General features: G+C 40.7%; 1 protein-coding gene across 1 annotated transcript; it reads left to right on the top strand.

Moving 5' to 3' along the window:
- Positions 1-370: 370 nt before the first annotated feature.
- Positions 371-27,220, top strand: nme9 (NME/NM23 family member 9). Its single transcript, XM_060930338.1, is given in 17 exon segments — positions 371-400; positions 481-538; positions 3,238-3,341; positions 3,492-3,563; positions 4,258-4,374; positions 8,377-8,449; positions 8,452-8,537; positions 10,197-10,248; positions 10,251-10,288; positions 10,720-10,889; positions 16,255-16,436; positions 18,501-18,645; positions 19,736-19,843; positions 26,041-26,097; positions 26,099-26,126; positions 26,128-26,184; positions 26,948-27,220. Coding segments are annotated over 17 exon segments (1,629 nt in total). The 3' UTR covers positions 27,200-27,220.
- The last annotated feature ends 111 nt before the right edge of the window (positions 27,221-27,331 follow it).

Raw genomic sequence — 27,331 nt, 5'->3', positions numbered from 1 at the left:
AACAACAACCTGATCTACAAGCAGTGTTGCCAGATACTGCTGACGTTTTCCAGCCCAAAATATGTTCAGATCTACCAAAATACACTTAAAACCGCCCAATCTGGCAACACTGTCTACAAGTGAGAGTAGAATTCAACCTGGAAATTTATTCCATTCACAGATGTGAAACATAATACATGCCAAATAATATCGGAATAAAACCGACCAATAGGAGTGCGACTTTCAAGTGAGACACGCCCACTCAGGAGATCCGCCCCGCCCACTTTTGAAATGCTAGGCAACCAGGACGCCAAACAATAGGAGCCAAAGTTTTGTAAACATAGTAGCTACAATTATTGATCACTGATTTCACCACATCAGTGAAATTTTTATGGCTGGAAGAAAGGAAATTAGCTTACAGGTAACATAACGGAACACTGAGGCTCTGTATTTATATTTTTACTCCTTTTCATAGCTTTGAAATTTACTTTCTAATCTCAGGTGTCCATCACTACAGACGAGCAATGGGCCGAGATGATGGGCACGCAAGGGTTAACAGGTGAGAGGACCCCGGGGAGGGGACAAGATGTTGCAGAACCAAGATGTCTTAAACAAAATGGTTTTCCAAAGCACTGTGCCAAAGGGAAAGCTCATGGTTATAATCAAGGAGCACAAAGTGCTTTACCACAGAGAGAGAGAATCAGATTCTGACTCAGATCTTTACCAGACATGTCAGAGAGAGATTCTGATTCTGATTCTGTCTCTCTCTCTGATATGTCTGGTGAAGCACTTTGTGCTCCTTGATTGGAGTGAATTATAAATTGTATACAGTGTCTTGTCCTGTTTTGTCGCATTACAAGCTGGAATTAAAATGGGTTTCTGGAGGCTTAGCACCATTTGATTTACACCACATGCCTACCACTTTAAAGTTGCAAATTGTTTTATTGTGACACGAACAATAATTAAGATGAAAAAAAAACCAAATCTGGACTGTGCATAGGTATCCCCCCCCCCCAAGTCAATCTTCTGTAGAGCCACCTTTTGCTGCAATTACAACTGTAAGTCTCTTCGGGGTATGTCTCTGTTTGCTTAGCACATCTAAACACTGGGATTTTTGCCCATTCCTCAAGGCAAAACTGCTCCGACTCCTTCAAGTTAGATGGGTTGCGTTGGTGTGCAGCAATCTTCAAGTTATGCCACAGATTCTCAATTGGATTGAAGTCTGGGCTTTGATTAGGCCATTCCAAGACATTTAAATGTTTCCCTTTAAACCACTCCAGTGTAGCTTTAGCAGTATGTTTAGGGTTATTGTCCTGCTGGAACGTGAATCTTCGTCACAGTCTCAAACCTCTGGCCGACTCAAACAGGTTTTCCTCCAGAATTGCCCTGTATCCATCTTTCCTTCAGTCCTGACCAGCTTTCCTGTCCTTGCAGATGAAAAATATCCCCACAGCATGATGCTGCTACCACCATGCTTCACTGTAAGAATGGTGTTCTCAGGGTGTTGGGTTTGTGCCACACATGGCATTTCCCATGATGGCCAAAAAGATCAATTTTAGTCTCATTTGACCATTCTTCCGTGTGTTTGGGGAGTCTGCCACACGCTGTTGGGCAAACTCCAAACATGTTTTCTGAAGCAGTGGCTTTTTTCTGGCCACTCTTCCATAAAGCCCTGCTCTGTGGAGTGTATGGCTTAAAGTGGTCCTATGGACAGATACTCCCATCTCTGCTGTGGATCTTTGCAGCTCCTTCAGTGTTATCTTTGGTGTCTTTGTTGCATCTCTGATTAATGCCCTCCTTGCCCGGTCTGTGAGTTTTGGTGGGCGGCCTTCTCTTGTCAGGTTTGTAGTAGTGCGATATTCTTTCCATTTTGCTATAATGGATTTAATGGTGCTCCGTGGGATATTCAAAGTTTGGGATATTTTTTATAACCCAACCCTGATCCATACTTCTCCACAACTTTGTCTCTGACCTGTTTGGAGGCTCCTTGGTCTTCATGTTGCTTGCTTAGTAGTGTTGCAGAGTCAGGGTCCTTCCAGAACAGGTTGATTTATACAGACATCATATGACAGATCATGTGACACTTTAATTGCACACAAGTGGATCTTAATCAACTAATTATGTGAGTTATGAAGTGAATTGGTTGGACCAGCTCTTATTTAGGGATTTCATATGAAAGGGGGTGAATACCTATGCACACTCCAGATTTCTGTTTTTTCATCTTAATTATTGTTTGTGTCACAATAAAACAACAATTTGCACATTTAAAGTTCTAAGCATGTTGTGTAAATCAAATGGCGCTAACCCTCCAAAAATCCATTTTAATTCCAGCTTGTAATGCGACAAAACAGGACAAACACCAAGGGGGATGAATACTTTTGCAAGACACTGTAGATCAGGAGTACTCAAACACTGTGCCAGGGAGCCCTGTAACTCAGACCCCCCTTTCTTTTCTTTCTTTTTTTCTTAAATACATAATTCAATCATTTAACTAGAAGGGCACTCAGTAGAGTGCATACCGCTGCCAAGTCATATCTTAGAATATCCAAATATTCACTATCCATCCATCATCCTGTGCAGGGTCACAGGCAAGCTGGAGCCTATCCCAGCTGACTATGGGTGAGAGGCGGGGTACACCCTGGACCAGTTGCCAGATCATCGTAGGACTGACACATAGAGACAAACAACCATTCACACTCACATTCACACCTACGGTCAATTTAGAGTCACCAGTTAACCTAACCTGCATGTCTTTGGACTGTGGGGGAAAACGGAGCACCCGGAAGAAACCCACGCAGACACGGGGAGAACATGCAAACTCCACACAGAAAGGCCCTCGCCGGCCACGGGGCTCGAACCCAGAACCTTCTTGCTGTGAGGTGACAGTGCTAACCACCGTGCCACCCCCAGTTCTTTATAGACTAACTTATTTTTGAGTTATTGATGTTTGGATTAAAGCAATTCAATTGAAGTGACCAGTCAAACAGGCTAATAACTATAAGAATTCAATAATACATACAATATAATAATTGATAATGGTAGACTGTGATCTCCTGTAACAAATGAAAAAAAAGAAAAGTAAAGAAACAAATGAAACAAAAAAAAACACTTTGAGGACCCCAGGTATAAGTTATTATATTTTCAGAATATTATTAAATTTTATTTTAGCCCTTCTGGGACATGCTGTAAAGCCGGATCGCATAATTCCTTCTGTTCATTATGTTGTATTGTATTCTCTATGTCTCTCTGGTCTATCAGTGGTAGACGTGTTCCAGGAGTGGAGTGGACCATGTTGTGCCATCCTCTTCCTGTTCAGAAGAATGAAAAATGAGTTGGGAGGTGACCTGCTGCATTTTGCCACGGTAAGCTAGCCTTTAGGCATGAATCTGAGAATGTGAGAACAAGAGTGCTGGTCTAGGATCAGATGAAAATCACATCCCTCACTATTTCTGCTATGAGTTGGCCATTATTGTGTGCAAAATTTAGATTTATGTGCCTTTTTAACTCCCAAGGCAGAAGCTGACAGCATTGAAGCACTAGAGAAGTACAGAGGAAATTGTGAACCCACGTTCTTGTTCTTTGCTGTAAGTCAATGAAGAAAGATTTTCAGTCCTTCATTATTCACTAGTTCTGTGGATAAATGTTGGAAAGTTTTTCATATTTCACAGTCCAGTCTCTGTGACTTACTCCTACATGACACTGTAAGAAGAGACCTGCATTAGTCTTTGCTTATACTTTATACACACACGAAAAAAAACACTGATAGTCCTTAGCCAAGGGGAGTATAAATTATCTCATCTCATCTCATTATCTCTAGCCGCTTTATCCTGTTCTACAGGGTCACAGGCAAGCTGGAACCTATCCCAGCTGACTACGGGCGAAAGGCGGGGTACACCCTGGACAAGTCGCCAGGTCATCACAGGGCTGACACATAGACACAGACAACCATTCACACTCACATTCACACCTACGGTCAATTTAGAGTCACCAGTTAACCTAACCTGCATGTCTTTGGACTGTGGGGGAAACCCACACGGACATGGGGAGAACATGCAAACTCCGCACAGAAAGGCCCTCGCCGGCCACGGGGCTCGAACCCGGACCTTCTTGCTGTGAGGCGACAGCGCTAACCAGTACACCACCATGCCGCCCAGTATAAATCATGTTAAACAATTTAAATATCATCACACACTTCATTCATTTAAATAAACAAGGCTGATGGTTTTTGTACTACATGTGACCAGTGGAAGCTGCTTTTTTCTGTTCGTGTGTGTGCAGGGTGGGGAGCTTGTGGCTGTAGTGCGAGGGACGAATCCTCCTCTCATGCAGAAGATGATATTGGAGGAACTGGAGAAAGAGAAAAAGGTGCTTGAGCAGGGTGTTAAGCGAATTACGGTGAGCTCCACAATACTTCAATCATCCATACATTATCCATAACCGCTTATCCTGTACAGGGTCATGGGCAAGCTGGAGCCTATCCCAGCTGACTATGTGCAAGAGGCGGGGTACACCCTGGGCAAGTCGCCAGGTCATCGCAGGGCTGATACATAGAGACAAACAACCATTCACACACCTTCACATTCACACCTACGGTCAATTTAGAGCCACCAATTATCCTAACCTGCATGTCTTTGGGAGAAACCAGAGCACCCGGAGGAAACCCACACAGACACGGGGAGAACATGCAAACTCCACACAGAAAGGCCCCTGTCGGTTGCTGGGTTCAAACCCAGAACCGTCTTGCTGTGAGGCGAAAGTGCTCACCACTACACCACCGTGCTGCCCCTTGGTGAAGTCAAATTGTAAAAATAAATAAATAAATCATCGACAGTAGAACTCACGGCTATGTTTAAAAGTGAAATTCAGAGCATTTCCACACTCACAATGTGACATGAACTCACAGGATTGGGACTAAACAGCTGTGTGGCCATAAGAAAACCACCTGTTAGTGAGACTAATCAGGAGAAAAGGTTTCGATTTGCGAGAAAGTGCACAGAAAACCTTTTGACTTCTAATGTTCTAGGCTATTGATCAAAAAGCTGTTAGTTCAAAATCTCAACCCTGTTAAGCTGCCACTGTTGGACCCCTGAGCAAGTCCTTTAAACCTCTTTCGTTCAAAAGTATTGTCTTATAATATATCATGGTTGACCACGGGCTCAGATAGAGGGGGGGACGGGGGGGATTCATCCCACCCAGATTTAAATTCACCTCGTTCGGTCCCCCCCACTTATAGGGAGGAAAAAACGTCTATGCTGTCTTATTTCTTTGCATAAGGCAAACCTCACGGAAAAATCAAAAGACTAATTACCATTCGGTTTATTGAGGTGCACAGCAGTACAGACATAGTTGCAACTGCGCAGACTGCACAGGTTGCGAGCTCGAGCTTGGTTGCTATGGTTACAAGTTTGACAGGCATATCGGGGACAGCGCCTCCTAGTTCAGGACCCCAACATGGCATGATGAAGGGTGCCAAAAGGCAGAAAACGATTGCATCGTTTAAAAAAAAAAAAAAAAGACTGTAAGTAAACTGTGCCTTACTTTATCATATCACCTTGCAATTTTTTGATAGTCTGTTCAAAGTAATGTCGTAGTGAAAGTAAAATCGTACGGAGTAGAGATGCCTTTCTGGTAGCCTCCTTCTTTCGGTGGCAGCCTGTAGATACAGTGCTCAGAAGGCAGTTTTAATGTTTAATCTGGCGTTCCCTGCCATAATTTCAGCGAGCATATTGTTTCATAAGGAAACTTTGCGAAGAGTTGTTGACTGACTGACGCTCACGCAACACACAGGCATAGTTAGAAAGTCAGGATGCACTGGTTTACACTTTATACACACACACGCGTAGCCCAGCCTCTCGCTATGGTTAACAGTTGGAACTTAGCGGTTTTAAAACTAGTTTTGCAATTTCTGTGCGTGATGATAATGTGTAAACTTTGGATTTCCATAGGCTATGTTAAAATGTTATCATTGTCCTGGCCTGCAGGTAGTTCCTGGCGATGGCAGTGAGGGAGGTGAAATAACATGTATACACACTACCGTTCAAAAGTTTGGGGTCACCCAGACAATTTTGTGTTTTCCATGAAAAGTCACACTTTTATTTACCACCATGAGTTGTAAAATGAATAGAAAATATAGTCAAGACATTTTTCTGGCCATTTTGAGCATTTAATCGACCCCACAAATGTGATGCTCCAGAAACTCAATCTGCTCAAAGGAAGGTCAGTTTTATAGCTTCTCTAAAGAGCTCAACTGTTTTCAGCTGTGCTAACATGATTGTACAAGGGTTTTCTAATCATCCATTAGCCTTCTGAGGCAATGAGCAAACACATTGTACCATTAGAACACTGGAGTGAGAGTTGCTGGAAATGGGCCTCTATACACCTATGGAGATATTGCACCAAAAACCAGACATTTGCAGCTAGAATAGTCATTTACCACATTAGCAATGTATAGAGTGGATTTCTGATTAGTTTAAAGTGATCTTCATTGAAAAGAACAGTGCTTTTCTTTCAAAAATAAGGACATTTCAAAGTGACCCCAAACTTTTGAACGGTAGTGTGTGTGTATATATATATATATATATATATACACAAAATGGAATCATTTGCTGACAGCTCAGTCCCCCCCCAGTTCAAAAATCCTATCTGCGCCCCTGTGGTTGACCCTAGCTTTCTAAAAACTTGGTATATACAGTATGAAGTAAAATAATCCCAATGTATCGTGCATGTACAGGGTGGGCCATAAGTTTCCAAACATAGGAGGAACCTGTTTATTTTACTTTTTCAGATAAACTTGAAGGATGCATTTGTTAAGAGAAGAACAAACTGAAATCAGATGTCACCCCCTTGATTTTTACCTTTGGGGGCACTTGAAATCCATGGTGTAGCAGGAAAAGACTTGAGATATAAATCTTCTACAGACACATGTTCAAAATGCCATTTCAAGCATAACGCCCAGAAGGGAACCATCACGGCCTTCTCAGCCTTCAGAGAAGGCCCAAACATCTCAGCATTTCAAATGTTATATTTAATTGCTTTCATTCTTTCATAATTTCATTATAAGTATTCTTTTCTAATTTGGCCTCATTTTCTATCAAATTTGCTTCAGAAATGAAAGGGTCACTGTCCTGAAAACATTAAAATCGAGTTATCCAATGAGATTGTTGTCTCTTGGCTGAGAAGAGTTTAGAGCTGGCTCACTCATTGGTTAGGACTTCATCGTTGGGACAGAAGGCCATGGCAGTGTATGTTTATGTAGGAAGTGACAAATGAGTTAACCAATCAGATTTTGATTTATAGTGGGAGGGACCAAACATTTATCGCCCTCAGCCTTTTCGAACGCGAGCTTAACCACAAGTCGGTGCCATCAGTGCAGTAGTGAAGTCACCTTCCAGCCGGTGTAGTGTTCATCAGTAGTGTTAGCGAAAGTTAATAAAGCGGTCAAGCCAGTGCTATCGAGAGCAAGTAGCATGGGCTAACGACCGAGCAACTAAGATTTCTGTCTCCAGACTCTTCTTCCATACCGCACGCTCGCCACAGTATTTTTCACTCAGACTGAAGTATTCATTTCCCTGTGTAATTTACTTAGTTTCTTTTAAAATCAACATCGACAACCACACACAACGGAGTGACCTGGCAGCCTGCTGCTAATCCCTTGCAAAATCCTTTGCCCTGTTGCTGTTTTGGTGTCTGGCTAAGTTTTGGCTGAGCTGAAGTCCCAGCTCTAATAGTAACAGTTCACCACTGATAACGCCAGATGCATAATGCATGTGCACCAAGAGTGGCATTCTGAATGAGTAAAATCAGTTTTTCATAAAAGTGTTAATTTCCACTGTGTATGGAAACTTATGGCCCACCCTGTATTTGTGACCGAAAAAAAAAAGTAAGTTATTTGCAGGTATGTAGTGTAAAACGCACATTTGTAGCCCTAAATCTTTCGAATTGGTTCTTTCAGAGGGAAGAATTTGCAATTAATCTTTGCTAGTTTGGGATTAAAATTTGCTTTGTTACATGGATCTGATTGTACATTTGAAGTAGTTTGTACTGTAGTGCATATGCACTACAGTAGTGAAGTGTATTTCATGTCAATAAATTGCTGCAGTGTCTTGTGACAGTGAGACCAATAATGACACACACATCGCAGTTACGAATACATATTTATTTATTTAACACCGCATGCCATGTGCCAGAAACACCACCATGACATTTATTATGGTGCGACTCTGCTGGGTGCCTGGTGGACAGCAGGGAACCAGCACTTTCACTTTACAGCATTACTATATAGTTACAATCAAATATAATATAAAACTTGAAATGTCAAACAGTTTACATCTTTCACGTCCAATTAGGTTGAAAACATTTACAATTTGTTTAATTATTATTTTTTATATATTGTCTCAGGTGAAGGATCCTGGATTGATTGATGAAGAAAATGTGGAAGAGGAGGCAGAAGTTGATGAAGATTCTGAAGACGTTTAGTGCATGCTAACAGGTCTTACACCATGGGAATCATAAAGCCAGATGTTGTTGCACATGGGAAGACAGATGAGATCATTATGAAGGTACATGCTCAGTATAATACAGCATTTTATACTCCATTTTGTACAACTGGATTCTTCAATCTGCTGGTGGGAAAGTGTTGATTAATTTTCTATCACAGCAGCTCTGATGTTAGTGCTAGCTGCCAGGTAAAACACAAGTTTATACAGTATATTATTGCAGCACTTGTTCTAATGTTCTAAAAAATGTAATTGTTGATGTGGTGATTATTTATTTATTTATCTATCCATCCATTATCTGTAGCCGCATATCCTGTGCAGGGTCGTGGGCAAGCTGGAGCCTATCCCAGCTGACTATGGGCGAGAGGCGGGGTACACCCTGGACAAGTCGCCAGGTTATTGCAGGGCGGACACAAAGAGACAAACAACCATTCACACTCACATTCACACCTACGGTCAATTTAGAGTCACCAATTAGCCTAACCTGCATGTCTTTGGACTGTGGGGGAAACCGGAGCACCCGGAGGAAATCCACGCGGACACGGGGAGAACATGCAAACTCCACACAGAAAGGCCCCCATCGGCTGCTGAGCTTGAACCCAGAACCTTCTTGCTGTGAGGTGACAGTGTTAACCACTACACCACCAAGCCACCCCTATTTATCTATTTATTTATTTATGTGAGGAGATCTTGATTGAAGATTTTTGGAAGGAGTCTCCAGTATTGGTGCTTTGTAACAGTCAGAGTTGATGTCTATCTGTTCTCACCCAGATGAGGATGGGTTCCCTTTTGAGTCTGGTTCCTCTTAAGGTTTCTTCCTCATGTCATCTCAGGGAGTTTTTCCTTGCCACCATCACCACAGGCTTGCTCATTAGGGATAAATACATTTCTTAGGGATAAAATTATGAGTTCATACGTTTAAAGTCTTTATTTTTCTGTAAAGCTGCTTTGTCTATTGCAATGTCTATTTTTAAAAGTGCTGTACAAATAAACTGACTTAACTTGATTAATGCTGTTCCTTTCAATTTTCCAACAACAGACAGGTGGCTTTGCCATTTCTCAAATGCTGGTGAAGGAACTGTTTATATCAGCTTTAACGAGATTAATAACAGGAACTAACTTACTTGTGGACGTTCCACGTCATCGAATGCAACTATGAAAGGATAAAATATCTCATCTCATGATCTCTAGCCGCTTTATCCTGTTCTACAGGGTCGCAGGCAAGCTGGAGCCTATCCCAGCTGACTACGGGCGAAAGGCGGGGTACACCCTGGACAAGTCGCCAGGTCATCACAGGGCTGACACATAGACACAGACAACCATTCACACTCACATTCACACCTACGGTCAATTTAGAGTCACCAGTTAACCTAACCTGCATGTCTTTGGACTGTGGGGGAAACCGGAGCACCCGGAGGAAACCCACGCGGACACGGGGAGAACATGCAAACTCCGCACAGAAAGGCCCTCACCGGCCACGGGGCTCGAACCCGGACCTTCTTGCTGTGAGGCGATAGTGCTAACCACTACACCACCATGCCACCCAAGATAAAATGTGTGTGTCATAATTTAAGAAATGAAAATGCTTAACATTGAAAACTTGCCATGGATTAAGAGAAATAAAACCCTTGAAGGCCCCTGAGTATTTGAGTCTGCATAATGATCACAATTCCTGCAATATTATTAATAATAATAATCATCTTTTTTTTTTTTTTAGCTCAGATTCAGGATGCAGGCTTTGAGATCCTGGCTCATGAGGCACGCACACTGAGTGAGTCAAGGCTCAGAAATTTTATCAGCACAAAGCAGCAGAGGTGGTGTAATCTATTATGCATATTACACAAGGGTGCAGTTATCTGGCTGTCTTATCACCCTCTCATATGCCCATTCAGCTTTTCTGGATGAGTGCTTTGATATCATATGAATATTTTTTTTTTCCCCCACAGTTACTGAAGGTCCCACAGAGCTCATACAGGCTCATTTGGATAGTTGTGTTTGTTATACAGAATAAATGACATATATTCTTTGTACTGCGAAATGGCGACATTCACTATATCCCTGCGATTATTGTTCTTTCTGGAGGTATACTATGTAGAAGACTAAGAATAGAGCTGCTGACAATGTACATGTTCCTACTTTTGCTTACTCTGCAGAACCACCAAACAGCATGGAATTGAGCCTCGGGTTGTCTTTGACGTAGATTAGTAATGTGCATGCTTCATGTTTTGTATGTGTGTGTTCCCAGCCGTACTTTCAGGAGCTGATCCACTTCATGTCCAGTGGCCCCACCCATGTTCTGGTCATTTCTAATCCTGAGGATACTGATGATGTCATCTCAGCCTGGCAGGCATTCCTGGGAGCAGCAGGTGTAGAAGAGGCCAAGAGAGAGCATCCAGAGAGTTAGACTTCAAATCAGTCTCATCATATACACTACCGTTCAAAAGCCTGGGGTCACTTTGAAATGTCCTTATTTTTGAAAGAAAAGCACTGTTCTTTTCAATGAAGATCACTTTAAACTAATCAGAAATCCACTCTATACATCGCTAATGTGGTAAATGACTATTCTAGCTGCAAATGTCTGGTTTTTGGTGCAATATCTCCATAGGTGTATAGAGGCCCATTTCCAGCAACTCTCACTCCAGTGTTCTAATGGTACAATGTGTTTGCTCATTGCCTCAGAAGGCTAATGGATGATTAGAAAACCCTTGTACAATCATGTTAGCACAGCTGAAAACAGTTGAGCTCTTTAGAGAAGCTATAAAACTGACCTTCCTTTGAGCAGATTGAGTTTCTGGAGCATCACATTTGTGGGGTCGATTAAATGCTCAAAATGGCCAGAAAAATGTCTTGACTATATTTTCTATTCATTTTACAACTTATGGTGGGAAATAAAAGTGTGACTTTTCATGGAAAACACAAAATTGTCTGGGTGACCCCAAACTTTTGAACGGTAGTGTAGATTATGAAAAAGTTATCATGAAATACTTAAGTCTTTCTCAACTAGCAGTCCATTCTGGTGTAAAATCTTAATTGTATAAATAATAATCAAATAATAATAATAAAATACAATGCTTGGTTGTATTATGATACACTGTTGTTGTTTTTACTTATTAAATAATGCAGATTGTACAAAGACACATTTTGTCAGGCAGAGTATTATTCCATTTATTTTATCCTGTTTTATTTATTTCATTTCATTTTGTATTTGTGTAGTTTCTCATCTCCTTACGCTTAGTGTTGTGCATATATTTTCATCTTTTATTTTATCCTTGTACATTCTATGACATTACTTTTTATCATTAATTTTAATGACTTAATTATACAGCACTTTTTTATATAAAAAAAGCATTCTATAAATGCTTATTGTTATACGAGTATGAATATTGAGGGATCTTAGGGTTGTGGGGTCCTAAGTGGAGACAAAAAAACAAAAAACCTGATGTTAGAAGAGGAGGGTCACTATCCATCCATTAACCGCTTTATCCTGTGCAGGGTCGCAGGCAAGCTGGAGCCTATCCCAGCTGACTACGGGCGAAAGGCGGGGTACACCCTGGACAAGTCGCCAGGTCATCACAGGGCTGACACATAGACACAGACAACCATTCACACTCACATTCACACCTACGGTCAATTTAGAGTCACTAGTTAACCTAACCTGCATATCTTTGGACTGTGGGGGAAACCGTATATATATATATATATATATATATATATATATATATATATATATATATATCAGGGATGAGAGTGGGTGGTCACCAAAAAATCAGAAAACAAGATGGCGCCCGAAGCCAGGGGTCTGGGAGGGATACCCCCCCCCCCAGGAAAATTTTGAAAAATAAGGCCTTACAAACCACTTTTCCTGCAATCTGAGCTCATCTCATCTCATCTCATTATCTCTAGCCGCTTTATCCTTCTACAGGGTCGCAGGCAAGCTGGAGCCTATCCCAGCTGACTACGGGCGAAAGGCGGGGTACACCCTGGACAAGTCGCCAGGTCATCACAGGGCTGACACATAGACACAGACAATCATTCACACTCACATTCACACCTATGGTCAATTTAGAGTCACCAGTTAACCTAACCTGCATGTCTTTGGACTGTGGGGGAAACCGGAGCACCCGGAGGAAACCCACGCGGACACGGGGAGAACATGCAAACTCCACACAGAAAGGCCCTCGCCGGACCCGGGGCTCGAACCCAGGACCTTCTTGCTGTGAGGCGACAGCGCTAACCACTACACCACCGTGCCGCCCGCAATCTGAGCTGTAGTAGATAAAAAAATCTGTTGTCTTTTTTATATATTTACATGAAAATATGTTTCAAATCAATAGGAGTATTGTTTGAATTCAAAATAAAATCACATTCTACATTCAAGGGTATGGTTATAATTTATGATCAACAAAAATGACAAACTAAATTCACATTAAACGCAAGTTTTATTAATTATCAAAATGTTCATATATTAAATAAAATTTCTTAGGGAGAAAAGGTCAGTCGCCCTATGTCCTCATTAATTGCATATGATTTCAAAAAGTCTTTTGAAATATTTAAGTTTTCAAAACTGTCAGCATTAATTCAGATTTACTGACCATCATATACATGTTCAATGTATTAAATCAAACGAATGCTAAGTTTATGGGATAATGTCTATGTACACTTTATACAATTATTTATAGTTCACAGTCACTTCTCATTTTCATTTAATCTTTTCGACTTCTTCAGCTTTTTAGCCAAAGACAAAAGCTTGTCAGCTTGTCTCTCTGTTTTCTATACCAGCATCGATTTCACGTACCTTCGCTTCGTCTCGCTTGTCAATTGTATTCGCCGTTTTGAGTAAAAAAGCCGATACGAAAGAGAAACGTATTTTTGAAGCGCAGCGACGATGAACATGTGCAAGTTTCGATAAAATAGAACGATGCGGGTACTTTTGTAAGAACTGTTATGATTGGCTTTTGTTCTCTCCCACACTCTTGTAAGAACTGTTATGATTGGCTATCATGCTCTCGCCAGCGATGTTTTGGCCAATTACATTGTAGAAAACACGTATTCTACCGCGAGACTTAGCTAGACTAAAGATGGCGAAACTGTAAACATGTAACATCATCGTACGCTTGAGTATCACGAAGGAACATACCCCAACCCCCCTCAATGAAAAAAAAAATCTCAACGGATTTGGCATAATATCGATTTTTGCTCAGAAAAAGTGGAAATCCGCCAAAAAGCGGAAAACTCTCATCCCTGATATATATATATATATATATATATATATATATATATATATATATATATTAGTGCTGTCGCCTCACAGCAAGAAGGTCCGGGTTCGAGCCCCGTGGCCAGCGAGGGCCCTTCTGTGCAGAGTTTGCATGTTCTCCCCGTGTCCGCGTGGGTTTCCTCCGGGTGCTCCGGTTTCCCCCACAGTCCAAAGACATGCAGGTTAGGTTAACTGGTGACACTAAATTGACCGTAGGTGTGAATGTGAGTGTGAATGGTTGTCTGGGTCTATGTGTCAGCCCTGTGATGACCTGGCGACTTGTCCAGGGTGTACCCCGCCTTTCGCCCGTAGTCAGCTGGGATAGGCTCCAGCTTGCCTGCGACCCTGTAGAACAGGATAAAGCGGCTAGAGATAATGAGATGAGATGAGAGCTGTCAAAGTTAGCGCGATAATAATGCATTAACGCAATCTCAATTTAACGCGATTTTAAAAAATAGTGCCGTTAACGCAAATTCTAATTTGGCCCTGCGAGTCACCCGTAGTTCCTGTTGAGGCTTGTCGCGCGCTGCTTCAATAAGAGTACATGTGAGTGATGGAGAAAGGCATAGACATATAAACATCCTTGCCGCCATATTGGATGGGGCAAAGTGGAGATTCTTCAACCGTCTCTGGTATAGTGTCTAGACAGTAGCCGAGAATAAAGATGCCTCATTCATGTGCTGCGTTTAACTGTACCAACAGGTTTACCGTCCACACGAGATCACATGGGATTACCTTTCACAGGTGAGACTGGAAAAATACTTTTCAATACTGTTCCTTCAGTCTTCAGTTTCCCAGCTCATCTCCACCGGGTAGGTGTAGAGTTATAAGCAGTGAGAATTAGAGAATACAGTGCCACACTATGATGAACGTTTTTGAACGTATGATGAATGTTTTTATTTTTGTTATCTGTTTTTTTCTTCTTTTATGGCAAATACTTCTCTTCAAAAGAAACTAATGAAGAGTAAAATAAAACATTTTTTGATTTTCACAGTGATATGCACTTTATTTTTCATCCCTTGGTTTTCTCATCTAATATGGAAGTTATGGATGTCAGTGGCTGTGACAAGACGTGTTATGCTCTGCAATAAAAATAAAAAAAAATTGGTACAAAGCAAGCCCATTCACTTTATGCTGATAAGAGAATTACAATGGTTTTTCATGTGACAAAAATGTGCGATTAAATTGCGATTAATTGTGAGTTAACTATGACAGTCGCGACATTAATCGCGATTAAATATTTTAATCGCTTGACAGCACTAATATATATATATATATATATATATATATATACACACACACACACACACACACACAGGGTGTCCCAGAAAATGTACTCACATTTTGACTCCTCATAACTCATTGGATTTTTCATTTCTTTTCAAATCAAATTAACCCTAATAATGGCAGATGTATGGCTAAGCTTTGAAGAAAGAAAATTTATCATAAAGTGCTACTGGAAGCATGAACACATCATGGAAGTGCAAAGACAATTTAGAAGACATTTTCACAACGATCCACCAATGCAACGCACCATTGCTCGCATCCGAGATAAGTTTGAATCAGATGGAACTGTGCATGACGTCCATAAGGAGCGTTCAGGAAGACCATGGTCATCAATCTTGTTTCCAAGTCAATAAACAATGCATTTATTGTCATTTACAGAGCACATTTTTGCATCAGTATAGTGCAATGCCAAATAAACTTTTATGCATTATTCCATCATGTGAAATATTATTAGTCATCTCCATGCTTAGGTTCCTGTGGCCACAATAGTCCAATTCAATCAATTTCTCTGCGTCTCACTCAGTTTAAAAGAAAACACTTGCCACAAGTTAAGTATTTAGTAGCCACAAAAAAGATTTTGAGAAACCTACTGTGAGCTCAAAATATTAATTCATGGCACCTTATTTAAAATAAGCACCTCAGTGGTTTTATACATTTCTATATAAAATGAAGGACGAACTGAGGATAGCAGGGCCAGAGGCTACACAAGAGACTACGCACAATTTAAAACCTAATGTGAGGAGGTGAGGACCATATTACTGCAGTCTCATCCATTCACATGTCATATAAATAATATAAAAGCGCTCCAAATATCTTATGGAACAAAATATGAGCGAGATCAGGAAGAGCAGATGTGTGCTTTTAGTGAGACGATCCCATATTGTTTTCACAGATATGAGTGTTAACAGATATAACAGTATGCATCCTGTGCTTATCGTCAGCTTCCCCTTCTCTCTGCGCTCGCTGGGAACCAGCAGTCACACCATCTGTTCTTCTTATTTCTCTCTCTTCCTCATGCTTTCTCTTTTTCTCTGTTCGATGTGTGTGGGTTTTTTTTTTTGTCTAACTATACCTCTCAAAATTGTATTTCTCAAAACTTTCTCACTACCTCCCTGCATTTCTGTCTTTCTCTCTTGGTTCCCTTTCCTTTCTCCCTCTCTCCATGTATCTTTTTCTTCTCCCTCGATTTCACATATTGTTCCCCTCATTGATCATCTTTCTCTTTTTCTCCCCCAGTCTGCGAGCACAGTATGGAGCTGAGGATCTCTTCAATGCTCTTCATAGCAGTCGTGATAGTGAGAAGGCTGGTAGGGAGCTGGCCTTCTTCTTCCCCAACTTTGGACCTCCAGAACCGGAACCGACGCCTGTGGAGAGGACGTTGGCACTCATTCGGCCTGACGCAGCCAGAGAAAACAGAGGCATCTGCCAGAAACACGTCTGCTTGCATGGATATACAACCTACAGGCACAAATATGTAGAGAGAGTGAAAGGGAGACATATAGGGAGATATATGTATACCATACTGGTAGTACATTTGGGTCGGTGGATGATATGGAAAAATATCATAGAGTATATAGCTTTGCTAAAAAGTGCTAGGAAAAGAGAATTAAAACCTGTGAAATAACTTAGATATTTACAATCTACCGAAGAGAAACAATTATTTCACATGGGACAAAGGAGAAAATTAAACATGTTAACATCTAAGCAGCAGTAGGGTCTAGGTCAATACTATAAGCAACAGTACTAGCTATACCTGTGATACTCTGAGAGCATATTGTGGCGTAATGCACCAGTAGAGTGCCTTGCAAAAGTATTCATCCCCCTTGGTGTTTGTCCTGTTTTGTTGCATTACAAGCTGGAATTAAAATGGATTTTTGGAGGGTTAGCGCCATTTGATTTACACAACATGTCTACAGCTTTAAAGGTGAAAATTGTTGTTTTATTAGGACACAAACAATAATTAAGATGAAAAAACAGAAATCTGGAGTGTGCATAGGTATTCACTCCCTTTCATATGAAACCCCTAAATAAGAGCTGGTCCAACCAATTCACTTCATAAGTCACATAATTAGTTGATTAAGATCCACCTGTGTGCAATCAAAGTGTCACATGATCTGTCATATGATGTCTGTATAAATCAACCTGTTCTGGAAGGACCCTGACTCTGCAACACTACTAAGCAAGCAACATGAAAACCAACGAGCCTCCAAACAGGTCAGAGACAAAGCTGTGGAGAAGTATAGATCAGGGTTGGGTTATAAAAAAAAATCCCAAACTTTGAATATCCCTCGGAGCACCATTAAATCCATTATAGCAAAATGGAAAGAATATGGGACCACTACAAACCTGACAAGAGAAGGCCGCCCACCAAAACTCACAGACCGGGCAAGGAGGGCATTAATCAGACATGCAACAAAGACAACAAAGATAACACTGAAGGAGCTGCAAAGATCCACAGTGGAGATGGGAGTATCTGTCCATAGGACCATTATAATACACTCCACAGAGTGGGGCTTTATGGAAGAGTGGCCAGAAAAAAGTAATTGCTTAAGAAAACACGTTTGGAGTTTGCCCAATAGCATGTGGCAGACTTCCCAAACACATAGAAGAAGATTCTCTGGTCAAATGAGACTAAAATTGATCTTTTTGGCCATCATGGGAAATGTTGTGTGTGTGGTGCAAACCCAACACCCTGAGAACACCATTCCTACAGTGAAGCATGGTGGTGACAGCATCATGCTGTGGGGACATTTTTCATTTGCAGAGACAGGAAAGCTGGTCAGGACTGAAGGAAAGATGGATGGCACTAAATACAGGGCAATTCTGGAGGAAAACCTGTTTGAGTCAGACAGAGGTTTGAGACTGGGACGAAGGTTCATATTCCAGCAGGACAATGACCCTGAACATACTGCTAAAGCTACACTGGAGTGGTTTAAAAGGAAACATTTAAATGTCTTGGAATGGCCTAATCAAAGCCAAGACCTCAATCCAATTGAGAATCTGTGGCATAACCTGAAGATTGCTGGACACCAACGCAACCCATCTAACTTGGAGTTGGAACAGTTTTGCCTTGAGGAATGGGTAAAAACCCCAGTGCTTAGACGTGCTAAGCTAATAGACATACCCCAAGAAACTTGCAGCTGTAAATGCAGCAAAAGGTGGCTCTACAAAGTATTGACTAACCCTCCAAAAATTTATTTTAATTCCAGCTTGTAACGCGACAAAACGGGAATAACACAAAGGGGGATGAATACTTTTCCAACACACTGTATTATATATCATCATATCACCTTGTTCTAATGTAAAGAAACTTTGATTTCTAAATTACACAGTCATACAGTCAAACCTGTTTGGTCTCAGCAATCAAAAATCAGAAAACGACAGGATCTTACCTTGGTGTCATAGTATGATGATGATGATCACATTTTAATTTTTTTTTTTAATTAAATTTGTGGAATAACAATCCGAATTTGTGTTTGCAGATGAGATCCTAGCAAGGATCCATGACGCAGGATTTACAGTGGCCATGCAGAAGGAGGTGACGCTAACAGAGGATCAGGTCTGCCAATTCGATGGTCAACACCAAGATGATGAAAACTTCCAAGCCCTTCTCACCAACATGACCAGGTAATCACTTTACAGTTGTGTAGCATACGTCTTTGGAGGATTTACAAAGACACACTCTTGTGATAGTATAACCTATTGCTCTTCTACTACTCTAAGCTCTTTTATCAAACTTGTATTTCATGCAAAATATCAGAACTTTTGTAACATGAATCAGCTTTAACATTGTCTCTAGACCAAGCAGATAAGTAATAATAGAGTTAATATTACCGCAGTAACAGCTATTTAACAGCTATTCCACAAAATCGAGCTGAGTCAGGTATAAGCCATGTACAACGAGATTGAGTGGAATAACTGTTTTATTCTATCCACATTCACTGGATTTTGAGAAACAGAGCATTTTTTATTTTTATTTTTTGCAAATTCGATAAATAAAAACTTTATACAAAACGTCCGACAAAATCATTTCCACTTACAATGTAAACAAACTGGCGAAATGACAGTAGCAATTTGTGAAAAATGCTATAATAATTATTGAAAAATTAAAAAAATATATGTTCTCACCATCAAATACTTTTATTTCATATTTTGTTGCTTTTTTTGGTTTTGTTTTCAAGTAGAGTTTTTATTTCAGCCTCGGTTGGTTCAGCAACACGCTCCGCCATTTTGTTTTTCTCTACTCACGGTATATGAGCTGATATCCTAGTAGTAGAGTAGCCAATCAGAGCGTGCGATTGCTCATATCCAGTGAATGTGGATAGAATAAAAACAGATATTCCCTTACCAACCGATATTTTTTCATATCTTCAAATTAATAAGAGAAAAAAATTCCAAAGAAACTGCAAAGCCCACTGTCTGGAAGACTTATGCACACCAGAAAACATAAAGGAACAGTTTTATCTCTGACTGTTATAAAGCACCGACACTGGAGACTCCTTCCAAAAATACTACATAAATGTATTCTGACAGAAAACTTCACCATATCAACAATTACACACTTTCTAACCTGTTTATGTGAAACAAAAATTAATCAACACCTGTTGTCCAATCAAAACTAAAAATTGAACAGTGCTGTATTGTAAAATATAACAATTTTCTGTGAATTTGTATGCATGTGTAATATAAAGTGGGTGATGAATTGTGTTGTGTGTAGTGACCCTGTGCTGGCTCTGGTCCTGGCTAAACAGGGAGCTGTGGAGCACCGGAGAAACCTGTTGGGACCCAAAGACCCAACACAGGCAAAGCAGGAACAACCAAACTGGTACATAGCACCTGAGTTTATTGGCTTTAATTCAATGAATGAAACTGTAATTTCTGTGGATAAATGTGGAGTTTGGAAAAATCTGGAATTGCTGGGTTTCACGTGATGTCACATCCGCCTCATTAGTTATTCAAAACTTTAGCTGGTGGTCTACCAAAGCTCAAAGCGTTTGTACGGAGAAGGTGCATTGCTCGCGTGAAAAACGCCTTACGCTTGTGTTGTTTTAGGTTGTTCGAATCGATCAAACCGTGAAACTGATAAAAGTTTATTAAGGGCTCCACGTGAACTAATAAAAAAGGGTGAACAAACGGGATTGCACAAAAAAGACGTCGAGAAAGGTAGCTTTTGAACCTCTCGCTGAAATCAAAGGGAGCTGAGTCGTAGCCTGCTCGAGTTTGCAGTGATCACTTGGTGAAAGGTTTGTATATCCCTAATCAGCTGCGTCCTTAGTGTTTTTCCAAGTACTTTTGCTATGCGTCATATTTTACGGTACTTTTTTTTTCGGCACGAAGCGCTAAAGCCCCCAGCTGTTTCTTTGTTTACTCTTCACAAAGTCCATATGCATGAAGGTCACGACAAAATTCTTCCCCAGCCGTACAGTTACAGTGCACCATGATCACTTCTCCGTCTTGTTTAACTAAGATCCAGGTCTTTAAAGGGGTTTCTGATGATCTTTGTGAATGATTTACCTGAGAGATAAGAGCCAACACAAGTGAGAATCAAGCCAACTGTTTGTTTACACTTCAACTTGCAGTGCTTTGTTGTAAAGATACGAAAACCTTTTGTAAAAAAAAAAAAAACACATACTTGCATGGGCAAAAACAATACAGGATTCATTCGGCAGAGACTTGATCCCGAGGTCCTTTACCCAGCCACATACAAAAAAGTCATAAGCCTCCATACTCTTCCACGCTTTCATCTGTTTTGCAGTGTAGAAGGAAGTCTGCAACACCAGATAGTCGAGTTCCCCGACATCTCGAACTGAAGGGTAGTTTTCGAAATCGTATGACAAATCCTTCTTTCCCAGACTGTAGGGGTCGATTCCATTGCGCATAGCAATCTTCTGAATATATCTAAAGCCAGCAGTGGCTTCTAGATTACGAGCGTTCTCTGATAAGTTATCGCGAGTTGTTTGCACTACGGCAGCTGTTTAGACCACCAGCTATTTCACTTCCGGTAAAACCGCTAAGAAAAGTCACGTGACTGAAACCCAGCAATAGTGCATAAAGTTCTCTGTATGCTTTAGTCAGCGTACACATGTTCAGAAGGCCATTCAAATAAAGTTCAACTATCACTATACTAAAAGCAAAATTAATTCAATTCAGAGGAAGCAGATTTTCTTCTTCTTCATTTCTTTGCTACAACCTTGTTTCTAGCCTTTCTGCCAGGTTTACAGTGATGTCATATGTGGACTCAATAGACCTATGTTTCTGATGCATCGTTTTACTGCTCGCAGAGTGTTTTCCTAAAGCATAGCCTCTCACGTTAGCTTATGTATGCTATCTAGTTTTAAAAAATATGATTAATAATCCACTCAGACATTGTCAGTTTGCGTTAGCTAGTTGGCTAGTGTTAGCAGTCATGGCATTAATCATCTATGAATCAGACTTCCTAGAAATCATGTCAGGTTAACTCATGTTAACGAGCAGGCTATGTGCTAGCAGTAATGACTAATATGACTTCTCAGGAATTTTGTCAAGTTAACACATTTTAGCTAGCTGGCTGATGTTAGCAGTGAAGATTACGAAGATTGATGAATACAATATTAAATAAAAAGTCCCGTCTGAAATTTAATTGAATCGGCTTATTTTATCTAGCTGGCTCGTGTTAGCTGTGAAGAAGTTAAACATCTATGAATACGACTTCTCAGTAATCCTGACAGATAGAAACCAAAATCTGTGGAAAATACATGAAAGCAAGTGACTTGCTTGTTCAGACTTGAAGTCGTCTCTCTCTCTCTCTCTCTCTCTCTCTCTTTAAAGAATTTATATATAGAAATACTGTGTGAGATGTGAAGAGTTATTCGACAGAATGGAGCTATTGAAAGAAGACTTTAACTGACATTTTAAAAAAGTAAAATCCAGATCTATAACATGTGGAGATAGAATAAATAGTGTAGCTGTGAGAAACATCATCAAAGTATCTGAGAAACAGTGTGGGTGCATGTCCATTTTATTCTTATCAAATCCAACTGAACATTTAGTGCCATTAGACATCATCTCTCATTTAATTAAAGCAGTTCTGATAGCCAGGGCTTCAGTGAGGGGTTTCTTTTCAAGCTGCTCACAAGAAAACGTGTGAAGACTTTTAATCCGTCTCTATGAGAATTTATTTAGACATGTTTGATGCCCTCAGGGGGAAAAAAAAACCCAGAAGGTTGTACTTTACAACTTGTTGAAAAAAAAAACCCTTCTAACTGACGTTATTTCTGCAGAGCAGAAACAAGCAGATACATGGCACAGATTTGTGTTCTTTGAGGAAAAGAGAGATTTTCCTTAAAGATTTTATTTCGTCTTTTCTTACTGTCATGCTTTAACATCTTGAAATTCTAAATTATAAACAGATTTCAACTTGCTTCAGTTTCAGAGTAGCTTGAAAATAACTTTAGGTACTACTCCAGAATTTTGTAAATGTCGACATTTATTACTGATATGCACTTCAGGTTGTTTCCCAAGATGCACTGCATGTACAGTATATAAGGGTAAAGCCTTAAGATCCATTATAGATACATTTATACAGTTGATATACTGTAGTTATTGGTTAAACATACTACACTGCCCAACCAAAAAAAAAGTTGCCATTTGGATTGAAATAAGCAAATACATAAGAGCCTTTGATTTGATTGGATAAGTACTGCAGTGATTAATGTGTTTCATCTGGCAACAATTCTTTTAACCCTAACTGATGCAGTGAGTAGCTTCTCTTTTCTTAAACAGACATGTTGGAAGACGTATCCCATGCTTATGGAAAAGATGTGACTGTGTTTCAGAAGGGTCACATTATTGGCCTGCATCAAGCAACGAAAACGAAGATTACTGAAATTATTGGAATTGGGTTAAGAACTGTCCAACACATTATTAAAACCTGGAAGGATAGTGGTGAAATGTCAACTTTGTGGAAAAAAATGTGGTTGGAAAAAGATCCTGACTGACCATGATCAGAGATCACTGAAATGCTTGGTGAAGTCCATCCATCCATTATCCGTAACTGCTTATCCTGTGCAGGGTCACGGGCAAGCTGGAGCCTGTCCCAGCTGACTATGGGTGAGAGGCGGGGTACACCCTGGACCAGTCGGCAGGTCATCACAGGGCTGACACATGGAGACAAACAACCATTCACACTCGCATTCACACCAATTAACCTAACCTGCATGTCTTTGGACTGTGGGGGAAACCGGAACACCCGGAGGAAACCCATGCGGACACGGGGAGAACATGCAAACTCCACACAGAAAGGCCCCGTCGGTCACTGGGTTCAAACCCAGAACCGTCTTGCTGTGAGGTGACAGTGCTCACCACTACACCACCGTGCTGCCCCTTGGTGAAGTCAAATTGTAAAAAAAAATAAAAATCAATCAATCATCGACAGTAGAACTCATGGCTATGTTTAAAAGTGAAATTCAGAGCATTTCCACACTCACAATGTGACATGAACTCACAGGATTGGGACTAAACAGCTGTGTGGCCATAAGAAAACCAACTGTTAGTGAGACTAATCAGGAGAAAAGGTTTCGATTTGCGAGAAAGTATAAAGATTGGACTCTGGACCAATGGAAAAAAGTAATGTGCTCTGATGAGTCCAGATTTATCCACTTCCTGAGTGATGGGCGTGTCAGGGTCAGAAAGGAAGCGCATGAAGCGATGCACCCATCACACAGTGTCCACTGTACAAGCCTCTGGAGGCAGTGTTATGATCTGTGGTTGCTTCAGTTGGTCAAGTCGAGGCTCAGCAATGTTACGGGGCAATAAAATGAAGTCAGCTGATGACCTGAATTTACTGAATCATCAGGTTATCATCACATCAATTGATTTTTTTTTCCTTCCCTGATGGCACAGGCATAACATTAGGGCTCAGATTGTGAAAGAGTGGTTCAGGAAGCATGAGGAATCATTTTCACACATGAATTGGCCACCACAGAGTTCCGACCTTAATCCCATTGAGAATCTTTGGGATGTGCTGGAGAAGGCTTTACGCCGTGGTTTGACTCTCCCATCCTCAACACAAGATCTTGGTGAAAAATCAATATGACTGTGGACTAAAATAAATGTTGTGACATTGCATCAGTTTATCAAAACAATGCCATGGCGAATGCAAGCTGTAATCAAAGCTAAAGGCGGTTCAACCAAATTAGTGTGCAATTTTTGTTTTTGGCAGGTCTCTCTCTCTCTCTCTCTCTCTCTCTCACACACATATATATATTCTATCCACATTTACTGTTCACTGGATATGAGCAATCGCGCACTCTGATTGGCTACTCTACTATTAGGATATCAGCTCATATACCATGAGTAGAGAAAAATAAAATGGCGGCACATATAGCTGAACCAACCGAGTACAAAATAAAAACTCTACTCGAAAACAAAACCCCAAAAATTATCAAGTATTTAAAAGAAACAGAAATAGCTAAAAGAATATAGGTTTTTTTTGTTTTGTTTTCCCAATATCTCCTGTTCCACACTCCAGCCCAGTCGGTGGTGGTAATGCACCTTTAAATTGGCTTGCCAACCACCAAAAAAAACCCTAAAGAAGAAGAAGAACCACCAAATCGCAAAAACTCCAAAAAAAAAAAAAAAAAACACAACAAAATATGGAATAAAAGTATTTGATGGTAAGAAGGTATCTTTATTATAGCATTTTTCACAAATTGGTCCTGTCATTTCGCCGGTTTGTTTACATTGTAAGCGGAAATTATTTTGTCGGATGTTTTGTATAAAGTTTTTATCTATCGAATTTGCAAAAAATAAAAATGTTCTGTTTCTCAAAATCCAGTGAATGTGGATAGAATAAAACAGTTATTCCACTCAATCTAGTCATACATGGCTTATAGCCGACTTGGTGCTACGCGCCTCATCAGCTATCAGCTCATGTACAGTACGACTCGATTTTGTGGAATAACTGTTAAATTTTATTTTTATATATCTCATCTCATCTCATTATCTCTAGCCACTTTATCCTGTTCTACAGGGTCGTAGGCAAGCTGGAGCCTATCCCAGCTGACTACGGGCGAAAGGCGGGGTACACCCTGGGCAAGTCGCCAGGTCATCACAGGGCTGACACATAGACACAGACAACCATTCACACTCACATTCACACCTACGGTCAATTTAGAGTCACCAGTTAACCTAACCTGCATGTCTTTGGACTGTGGGGGAAACCGGAGCACCCGGAGGAAACCCACGCAGACACGGGGAGAACATGCAAACTCCACACAGAAAGGCCCTCGCCGGCCCCGGGGCTCGAACCCAGGACCTTCTTGCTGTGAGGCGACAGCGCTAACCACTACACCACCGTGCCGCCCCATTTATACGCACTATATACTGTGTGTGTGTGTGTGTATAGATACAGTACAACCCTTTTTCATCTTTACCAGTAATCCCAGAGTGCATTGCAGATTCAATTCCAATTATCAACATGGATTTTTATCATCTCATCTCATCTCATTATCTCTAGCCGCTTTATCCTTCTACAGGGTTGCAGGCAAGCTGGAGCCTATCCCAGCTGACTACGGGCGAAAGGCGGGGTACACCCTGGACAAGTCGCCAGGTCATCACAGGGCTGACACATAGACACAGACAACCATTCACACTCACATTCACACCTACGGTCAATTTAGAGTCACCAGTTAACCTAACCTGCATGTCTTTGGACTGTGGGGGAAACCGGAGCACCCGGAGGAAACCCACGCGGACACGGGGAGAACATGCAAACTCCGCACAGAAAGGCCCTCGCCGGCCCCGGGGCTCGAACCCAGGACCTTCTTGCTGTGAGGCGACAGCGCTAACCACTACACCACCGTGCCGCCCCATTTATACACACTATATACTGTGTGTGTGTGTGTGTGTGTGTATAGATACAGTACAACCCTTTTTCATCTTTACCAGTAATCCCAGAGTGCATTGCAGATTCAATTCCAATTATCAACATGGATTTTTATCAATACTGTTTAAAATAAGAGACGTGTGTGTGTGTTTCTCTAGCCTGCGAGCTCAGTTCACAGGGGAGAGCGAGTGTGTGAACCAGCTGCGTGGAAGCGGCTGAGTGGGAGATCAGCTTGTTTTTCCCTACAGAGTTCCACACTGGCTGTAATCAAACGCAACACTTCAGAGGAGCTCAGAGTTACTGTCCTAATCAGAGTTATTTATTGCAACTGCTCATTCTGTTTGGTGTTAGTATCAGCAGTCCATAGTTTCTGTTTGCACATACAGTAGTTTATTCTTTTATCTTTTAAACCACACAATTACTGAAATGGCAAAATTTGATGGTTTATTGATTAGGCAATTAATTCAACTATGCAATTTGTTCCTACTATAACAAATTGTATTGCGCTTTTCGTACATAAACTGCAGCTCAAACTGCTTCACAGGGAATTTAAACAGATAATAAAGAGATAGGAAAAATGAAATGGGAACATAATATGAGCAGCAATAATATTAATATGTACATATAAGTCATTCAGAATATCAGCAAGAATGAGACAGAATACAAAGGGAAGAAATCGTATAAATCAGAGCTCGTGAAAGAAAAGTATGAGAGTCTGGTTTTAAGTGCATAAAATCAGAGTACTACTTCACACCACAATTATTTTTGTCGTTGTTGTAGATGTTGGGTACATTGGGAAATGAACTGTAGCTAATGCAAAGTAAAAATTAGAAGCTTCTGATTAGTGTGACATTGTTTTAATAGTAATTACAGGCTTCGACTTGACAGGAAATTACTGGGGAACTGAAGTTCTAGAAACAATATGCAGGCCTCTCATATTTCAGTGTAAAAGAACAATCAGGACTGTAGCTTACCTCATTTTTGTACTTCTGACCATCCTCCAGATAAATCTTGAATCTGTGTTGTTGTTGTTTTTTTTCCTTGCATGTCTTTTCCACAGATGAGATCTTGGGGGAGATCCAAGTTTCAGGGTTCACCATCTCTCAGCAGAAGGAGATGGTTTTGTCCAGGGAAATGGCTGAGGAATTCTCCAGACAGCACAGGAACAAGCCATTCTTCAACCAGTTACTGGACTACATGTGTCGGTTAGATCATACAGTGTCTTGCAAAAGTATTCATCCCCCCTGGTGTTTGTCCTGTTTTGTCACATTACAAGCTGGAATTAAAATGGATTTTTGGAGGGTTAGCACCATTTGATTTACACAACATGCCTACCGCTTTAAAGGTGAAAATTGTTTTATTGTGACACAAACAATATAATTAAGATGAAAAAAAAAACAAACAGAAATCTGGACTGTGCATAGGTATTCACCCCCCCCCCCCCCCAAA

This window comes from Neoarius graeffei, chromosome 9, assembly GCF_027579695.1.
Source record: "Neoarius graeffei isolate fNeoGra1 chromosome 9, fNeoGra1.pri, whole genome shotgun sequence".
NCBI lineage: Eukaryota > Metazoa > Chordata > Actinopteri > Siluriformes > Ariidae > Neoarius > Neoarius graeffei.
Note: the sequence above shows the minus strand (reverse complement) of the source record. Positions and strands in the feature narration are given on the sequence as shown.